The sequence below is a fragment of the Propithecus coquereli genome, unplaced genomic scaffold, assembly GCF_000956105.1.
Source record: "Propithecus coquereli isolate 6110/MARCELLA unplaced genomic scaffold, Pcoq_1.0 Scaffold76, whole genome shotgun sequence".
Classification (NCBI taxonomy): domain Eukaryota; kingdom Metazoa; phylum Chordata; class Mammalia; order Primates; family Indriidae; genus Propithecus; species Propithecus coquereli.
In genome coordinates, this window is record NW_012153729.1 from 8,499,084 (window position 1) to 8,507,690 (window position 8,607).

Consider the following 8,607-nt stretch of genomic DNA (forward strand, 5'->3'; position numbering starts at 1 on the left):
AGCCCTTCTCACAAAATGGCGCCCGCGCCACCCGGAAATGAATTCCCTGATTGGCTCGCCGCGCTCCGCTCCGTAGCGTCGCTGCCGCGCGCCCCGCCCCCGCCCGATGCGCCTGCGCAGAGCCCGGCGGGCGGGCCGAAAAGCGCGAAGTCACTGCTGGCGGGAGGGGGAGCGGAATTTGCGGGCAGTTGGAAAGCCCGCGAAACGCTCTTTCCGCCTGCAAAGCCGGGCGAGAGCGCTCAGACAGGAGGAAGAGGAGGCGCTCCCGATCTGGGCCCCGCCTTCTTTTCGTGCCAATACCTCAGCTCCACGCAGCTTTTCTGCTCGGCCCTCAGCCCCGCCCCTGTCAGAACAGGGGGTGTTCCTACCCCCATCTCCCTCTCCGTGTTCTCGGGCTCCTCAAACCCTGCTAGGTCGTCCCTAGGCCCCTCCACTAGTTCCCGAATTCTCTTCGCCAGGCTCCACTCCCCAGCCCCCTTCGCCCAAGCTCGCAGCCCCGGCCTGCTCCCTTTCCCGGGGGTGCGGAGTCCTCGCGGTGCGCTTGCGCGTCCAGGGCCGCCCGGGACTCCATTTCCCAGTGGGCCGAGCGGCCGGCGCCGCTGCAGCAATCAGGTGACCGGTCGCTTGACTTGCAGTGAGTCAGGGCCCGGAGGGCGGGGCCGCGCGGGCAGCTGCTGCTCGCCCTTGGCCCCTTAATCCCCCTCGCGGGCCCTTCAACCTGGAGCATCTATGTTCCTGGCGCGTCTCCGAGTGTTGGGCTCTTCCCTGCTCGGATCGCATCGTAGGAATGTCCTAACTGTGCCAGTGGGGAGAGCTTCACCCTAAGCCCGGAATTCTGAGCCAAGAACTGGAAGTTGACAGCTCGGCTGCCTTGCTCCTGCATCTGCCTTCTCTCACCATCTCATTTCCTTCCCCAGGATTGTCAGTGGGTTCGCCCCGAGGAGAGCTGACTGCCCTGGGCTGTTGCTGACCTCCAGCAGAGCTGAGCCAAAATGTCCCCGGAATCTAAAAAGCTTTTCAACATCATTATTTTAGGAGTTGCCTTTATGTTTATGTTCACCGCCTTTCAAACTTGTGGAAATGTGGCGGTGAGTTGGAATCTGTTCTCTCTCCTTTGAAGTGCATATCATGATTCCAAAAATGATAATAAACGTTAATTATATCTAATAGCGCGCTTAAATGGCATCTTTTATTTTCCCACCTAGCGTTCTTCGTTTCTTATGATTAGGTTTGATTTCTTGTGTCAGATATTTCTCCTGTATGGGGTGTTAAACATTACCGTTTATTTATCCGATTCTATTTTGGAGTTTTGGACATTGACCTAGTTATTTTATTTTTTGTCTGTATTAAGCTGTTCATTAGCACTTGGATGGCTAAGGAAATAAAACTTAGGGAATACTTACAGCTGGCTGCCCTCCCCCTTCTCTGTCTGTCATTTGTTTGCCTTCTCCAGTTCTGTTACCCTTTTTCTTTTCTCATAGTAGACTTTCAGTATTAAGTATTAAGCATTGTGAATTTTCATTTTATTCTCTTTCTCAGTACTTGGGGTCAAACTTTCCAAGGGGGAGGGAGATTGCAAAACGTTTTCCTTGATTAGTTTTATCTTCCACACAGCAAACTGTCATCAGGAGCTTAAATAGCACAGATTTTCACGGCAGTGGATATACCAGGTATTGTACTGTATGATTGATATTACTTTACGTTTAACAGTAGTTGCTTAAAACCCCTCAGAATCACCAGCAATAAAATATTGTGATTGAATTAGTGATGATTGCTTTTTTTTCTTCTCAGTATCTAGACTTATTTGGGAGAACATTAGAATAAATGCAATGAGTTTAGTTTTTCTGTGGAATTAGACACTGGGTTTGAAATCCTGGCTCTACAACTTGATTGCTTTGTTATCTTAGACAAGTTACTTCCATGAGACCAGTTTACTTGCTCAGACAATCCATGTAAAGCACTTGGCACGGTGCGTGTCATTGAATAAGCACTTAAGTATTGTTACAATTACGTTTTCCCAATCCTGAACAGAAGATGTTTTATGTGATTCTTGAAACATTTGTGTTCCTGTTTTTATAATTTCATAACAATATACCTTTATCAGAAGCCTTTAGATTTTTGTTAAGTCCCAATTTTACAGATGGGGAAAATTAAAAGACTTTCACAAATCACTAGAATGTTGTGATTGGAGCTGGGAATGTAATACATACATGCATATAAACACAAACTGGTTTCTCTTTTTTTAATTTATTTTTCAATTGACAAATAAAAATTGCATGTATTTATTGTGCACAACATGTTGTTCTGAAGTGTTTTACATTGTCGAATGGCTAAATTGAGCTATGCAGAGAGGTTTCTTAATTTCTCTATAGTTAGATATTGGATCATGGGACCCCTCAGCCACAGCTTTTATTTGGTTCTTGTTACCTGTCTTAAGCCTTGTATATTTGAGAATGAAGGGATGTTAATGTCCACTTTTCTAATTGATTAATAATAATACCACAACTTTTTATAGTGTTTTGTCTTCATGCATATTCTGAAGAACAAAGGAAAAAACACATTTGATGTTTGAGAGATTCGTAAAAGCCAAAGAAGAATTTACTTTAGATTTATGAATAGTGGCTAGTAAATGAATTCAGGACCCATGAAATGGTTTTAGTCACACTTTGTACAAAATGTACATTTGTACTAGGGCAGGGTCGGTAGTAACTGAATAAAGTTTAAATGAGACCATTAGGTTGAGTTAAATAAATTCTGGTTTAAGCAAGTTATAACTCAGTGCTTGTTATTTATAGCAGGCCAATGTCATGCAGTTGCCAGGAGTTGTAAGCTAAGTTTGTAGAACAGACTGGTTGACTAGGGCCTCTGGAGTCATGGGGTCCTGGTTTAAAGTCATAGCTGGACTTCTGGCAAGTTACTTAACTACACTGTATTTCAGTTTTCTTTTCTCTGAATTGAGGATAATAACATTACCTCTTCCTAGACTGTTAGGATTAAAAGAGAAAATATGTATAATAAAGTACTTGGCACAGTGCCTATTATGTTAGCTATTATGATTTACCAGTACATTAAAAATCTATTGTCATAAGTAAACTGATTCAAAGACACATTTCATGGGACTTCAATATTTTGTACAAATGAAAACTTTAATATGGCATTCAGTTTAGTGACATAAATTGTGACTAAAGAGTATGAATGTTTATTGCAAAATCTGTAAACTCTAAATAGATTTAAAAGTGAACTTCAAAGACAGCGCCTGAGGGTTTTGTTCTTTTTTTCCCATTTGTGTGTTACGTGTGCAGTATGGCAATTATTTATGGAGTGTTCTCTGCCTCAAATTTGATCACACCGTCAGTGGTTGCCATTGTGGGACCTCAACTCTCTATGTTTGCCAGTGGTATATTTTACAGGTGAGTAGTATAATCTTCTTTCACTTACTTAATTAGAATACTTTCAACATCTTTCAAGCACATGGTAAACTTTTAACAAGAACTTGGATTGAATAAAATATAGGTGGCATTTTAGGGATCTGGCTCTCTACTTGTTTGTTGCTCAGGGATACAATATTCCTCTAATGTGATGGAATGTGTTTATATCTGCTTTGATTTTACTATTAATAAAAATAGTATTAAACACTTTCTTTCCATGGGGGTTGAAAAGAACATCCCATGAGATAATCTTATTTTCTATCAAGTTGACTAATGGGGATTCAAATAAAATAACTGAATGGGCTCTAGAACTACAGTTCCATCATGTGCTAAGATTTGGCAAGGGCCTTTGCAAACCTGTAAAATGCCTGATTTTACAAATTCAAAATGCTAAATTAAGAAGAAAGTAGGTTGCATTTGTCCCTTTTTCAAAACCAGAGAGGTCCTTTACAGGTTGGATTTAAAGAAGAGAACCCTCAGAACTGATTCCTAGAAGGCATACTTGGCATTCTGTTGCAGGTACTGTTTGACTGTAATGCATTGACCTGTTATATTTTAGCATGTACATTGCCGTTTTTATCCAGCCTTTCCCGTGGGCCTTCTACACAGCCTCTGTTTTCATTGGAATCGCAGCTGCTGGTAAGCATTTTGATTTTTATCTTCTCTGTCTTCTTTTCTGGGGCCTATCTAAGGGTATCATTTATGTGTTTAGTATGTTAAACTAAATGATTTCATTTCCTTGATAAACTTTTGGTTTGAATTTTAGTGCTTTGGACAGCACAAGGAAACTGGTTGACAATAAATTCAGATGAGCACACTATTGGGAGAAACAGTGGAATTTTCTGGGCCCTCCTACAGTCTAGGTAATAATTCCTTTTGAAGCTCAGTCTATCCTTTGATTTTTTTTTTTGTCATCTATATTTTAGGTCTTTGTTTTGTTGAAAATTCAGATCTTCCATGTTACACGACCTAAGTTCTAGCTGAATGTGATAGAGATTCAAAATTTTATAGAATTACTTGTAATGTATGGACCTGCCTTTTGATTAGTAAATAGAAAATAATAGAAAATAACCTCCATGTATTTAGCATTTGCTATATTTCAGGGACTATCGAGTTCTTAATTTTACATAATCCTCATACAACCTTGTGAGAAAAGGTATTATTTCCATCCCACAGATAAAACAGAAACTTAAAAGTTAAGTAATTTATCCAATTTACACCATTGTTACCTGGACTTCAAAGGCCACATCCTTCCCACTAAACTATACTACCTGATAGTTTTTAACAAGTATACTAATTCAAAACTTAGACTAATTATGCCAATACTGAACAATAGACCATATTACATATTTCTTAAGAAAAAAACAAAAGCAGGCATAGGGGAGGGGAGGGAGTTAAAAAAAAAAGAAAAAAAGGAAAAAACAAAAGCAGTCATTCTGTTTATGACTGTTGGATTTTAGGAATCTGTCCTGAGAAGTTACCCTAATGAATCTTGCCTAAAATTTTGATCTTGACAAAGCTTAACAAATGCAAATGTTTAGTTTTAAGGGTTGTATATTAAGAAACAGGAGGGGGAGGGGGGGCAAGGGCAACATATGCAACCTAAACATCTGTACCCCCATAATATGCTGAAATAAAAAAAAAAAAGAAAGAAACAGGAGTGTAAATGATCGACTCCTTCTCTAGGAAAGTTTGCTAAATAAATTATCTGATTAGATGCAGATAACTAAATCATGAATTTTTTTTTATCATAGATTTTTTTTAAATTTAGAATTTTTTAAAGTAGCATGAGCTTGTTTCTAAGGAGGCATTTCCAGAGTTGCAATGAATCACATGTTTCAATGTGAGTCAAATCTTCTTTGAAGTGAGGCTCTGAATCAGGTTACTGTCACATGGAAGGTGACTGATTCTATCTGGGTCAGTTAAGTTTTCAGAGTCAGGGTGGAGCTGATACTTTTTAATGACCTGGGACAGGTAGATACTTTAAAAATTGTGCCTCTCTCTTTTAGCAAATAATGACAATAATTATTTTTTAAAAACCATAAATATTAAAATAATGTCCCAACGCCTTCTCCTCCTTTTTCTCCCCCAGCTTGTTCTTTGGAAATCTGTATATATATTTTGCCTGGCAAGGGAAAACTCAAATATCAGGTTTGTTTCATTTACTTTGCTTTATTTGGATATGTTGTCAGAGCATAATGGTAGTTCTACAGAAATACCCATTATTGCTTTATTCAAACATTGTTCTGATGAGCCTTGGTACCTCAAGGCCTCTCAGATTTTAGCTTTTAGTAAGCCTTGTCCTTGGATCATTATTATTAAACTAGTAGTATAGTTTATGCCTATGCTTCTGGTGGCATCTCAAAGTGTATGAGAAGTTGTGTTCTGTGCGAGTGTGCTAGTCAGTCATCAGAAGACTTCCAAACGCTTGGTTAATTTGTACACTTCTGTGATTAAAAGAACATGATTAAACTCTTGTGCTATTTTTCTTTTGGCTTATTTGTATTTCTCTAACTGAAAGACAAAGGTGGAGGTATCCTATTTATCTCCTCGTCCTAAGTTTTTACTGATGCATTAAAGTAAAAATTAAATGAGGAAGTAGTTTGATGATTATAAGCAACCCTGGACATAGTAGTAACTCTGGAATTGTTTGGTCAATGTTATCTAGTTCCTTCTTTTTTCTCCTTAGAGAGTGACCGGAGAACAGTGTTTATTGCCCTAACAGTGATTAGCCTTGTGGGGACAGTTCTGTTCTTTCTCATTCGGAAACCAGATTCTGAAAATGTCCTAGGAGAAGACGAATCTTCTGATGACCAGGACCTGGAAGTCAATGAGTAAGACGTTGGAAACATTCCTTTTTATCTTAAAGTGGATTTTGAGTAGATCTAGTCTAGAGATTACCGACCTGTTTAGCGCAAGCTGATATCTGATACTCTGTAGATTACCAGGGGCAGACCTGGGAGGAAAGTTTTAAGCAAATAAGAAAAAGAAGATAAAGGGGGAGCTGTGAGAGGGGAAGAAAGAAAAGACCAGCAGAGCAAGGGAGGTGGTAAAAAGGTGCACAGGGGATTTAAGTCTGTTCCCAGCTTTGCCACTGATGTGCGTGTGGCCCTGGCCGGTGGCGGTAACCCCTTCGTGTCTCTGGGCCTCAGTGTTTTCATTCAATTCAGCAGATGTCTACAGTGTTTTCATGTGCAAGGATATGGGCTTATAAAGTAGAAGAGAAAACAGTCTTTGCCTTCAGTTTTTGTGATCCAGCTCTAAAGTTTTCCGATTGCTGTGGTGTGACTGAGTGGCAAGGCCATCGGTTGTCACTGATGAACCTTGGTTATAACCGAGCTCTTGCTCACAGTGACTGGCTCTTGCACTGACCTGTGCGGGTGGTTTTCCCCTGAGTGGTCCAAATGGGGAAGCAAGTACGTGGCCCTGTGTTTTTGTAAAAATGGTAGATTACCTGAGCACATTTCAATTATACGTGATACTATTTAAAACATTTTCTCTGCAGTATCATCTAGATTTGAGGAAGAGAAAATGAGAAATTAATCTTTGCCACCCTCATTTTGCTTTATTTGTGAATTGATAAATTGTGAAGATTGCCTTATAGCATTTTTTAATCATTAAAACTTTTGCATTGAGCATTCCGTGCTGCCTTTTTAATCCAAAAAAGGGCCTAAAATTCTCTAGTCATAAGAGCTTTAAGTGTTCAGAACTTGCCCTAAGTTTGTTTAAAGCAAAAGGGATGTGGTAGTTTGGTTTGGATGGACCAGCTCACCTTGTTTTATTGTTCTTCACTTTATCGTGGGGTGCACATATTGTGCTCTTTACAAATTAAAGGTTTGTGGCAACCCTGCATCTCAGAAGTCTATTAGCACCATTTTTTCAACAGCATTTGCTCACTTCGTGTCTCACATTTTGGTAATTCTCACAATATTTTAAACTTTTTCATTATTATTATATTTGTTAGAGTGATCTGTGATTACTGGTCTTGGATGTTACTGTTGTAATTGTTTTGGGACACCACAAACCGTGTCGATATAAGATGGTGAACTTGATTAATAAATGTTGTATGTGTTCTGACCACTCCACTAACTGCTGCATCCCTATTCTCTGAGATACAACAATATGGAAAATAGGCCAATTAATGACCCTACGATGGCCTCTAAGTGTTCAAGTGAAAGGAAGAATCACATGTTTCCCATGTTAAATCAAAAGCTAGAAATGATTAAGCTTAATGAGGAAGGCATGTTGAAAGCTGAGATAGACTGAAAGCTAGGCCTCTTGTGCCAAAAAGTTAGCCGAGTTGTGAATGCAAAGGAAATTAAAAGTGCTACTACGGTGAACACATGAATGAGAAGAAAGTGAAATGGCCTTATTGCTGATATGGAGAAATTTGAGTGATCAGGAGAGAAGATCAAACCAGTCACAACATTCTCTCAAGCCAAAGCCTAATGCAGAGCAAGGCCCTAACTCTCTTCAATTCTACAGAGGCGGAGAGAGGTGAGGAAACTGCAGAAAAGTTTGAAATGAGCAGAGGTTGCGTGAGGTTTAAGGAAAGAAGCCATCTCTGTAATATAAAAGCATAAGGCGGAGCAGCACGTGCTAACGTGGAAGCTGTAGCAAGTTATGCAGAAGATCTAGCTATGATCATTGATGCAGGTGGCTACATTAAACAACAAATTTTTGATGTAGATGAAACAGCCTTATATTAGAAGAAGATGCCATCTAGGACTTTTCATAGCTAGAGAGGAAAAGTCAGTGCTTGACTTCAAAGCTTCAGAGGACAGGATGACTCTCTTATTAGGGGCAACACAGCTGGTGACTTTAAGTTGAAGCCATTGTTCATTTACCACATTGAAAATCCTAGGGCTCTTAAGAATTATGCTAAATCTGCCTGTTCTCTATAAATGGAACAACAAAGCCTAGATGACGGCACATCTGTTTACAGCACAGTTTACTGAATATTTTAAGCCCACTGTTGAGACCTACTGCTCAGAAAAAAGATTACTTTCAAAATATTACTACTCATTGGCCAGGCACAGTGGCTCATGCCTGTAATCCTAGCACTCTGGGAGGCTGAGGCGGGAGGATCACTCAAGGTCAGGAGTTCAAGACTAGCCTGAGCAAGAGCGAGACCCTGTCTCTACTAAAAATAGAAAGAAATTAGCTGGACAACTAAAAA

At 39.8% G+C, this 8,607-nt stretch overlaps 2 protein-coding genes across 7 annotated transcripts in view; one reads left to right on the plus strand and one right to left on the minus strand.

Annotated features, from left to right (window-relative positions):
- SRSF2 (serine/arginine-rich splicing factor 2) overlaps positions 1-47 on the minus strand; it is a 3,360-nt gene extending 3,313 nt beyond the window's left edge. For all 6 annotated transcript variants that reach the window (XR_001138225.1, XR_001138226.1, XR_001138228.1 and 3 more), the window contains exon 1: positions 1-47. This exon is cut by the window's left edge and continues 567 nt beyond it. The gene's annotated coding sequence lies outside the window, so the exon portion shown is untranslated.
- A 584-nt stretch (positions 48-631) lies between these two features.
- Positions 632-8,607, plus strand: part of MFSD11 (major facilitator superfamily domain containing 11) — a 32,311-nt gene continuing 24,335 nt past the window's right edge. Inside the window, exons 1-7 of the mRNA XM_012662290.1 lie at positions 632-1,088; positions 1,615-1,670; positions 3,303-3,410; positions 3,988-4,067; positions 4,195-4,291; positions 5,521-5,579; positions 6,118-6,262. Coding sequence (XP_012517744.1) covers positions 993-1,088; positions 1,615-1,670; positions 3,303-3,410; positions 3,988-4,067; positions 4,195-4,291; positions 5,521-5,579; positions 6,118-6,262 — 641 coding nt within the window. The 5' untranslated portion in view covers positions 632-992. The remainder of the gene's footprint in view (positions 1,089-1,614; positions 1,671-3,302; positions 3,411-3,987; positions 4,068-4,194; positions 4,292-5,520; positions 5,580-6,117; positions 6,263-8,607) is intronic.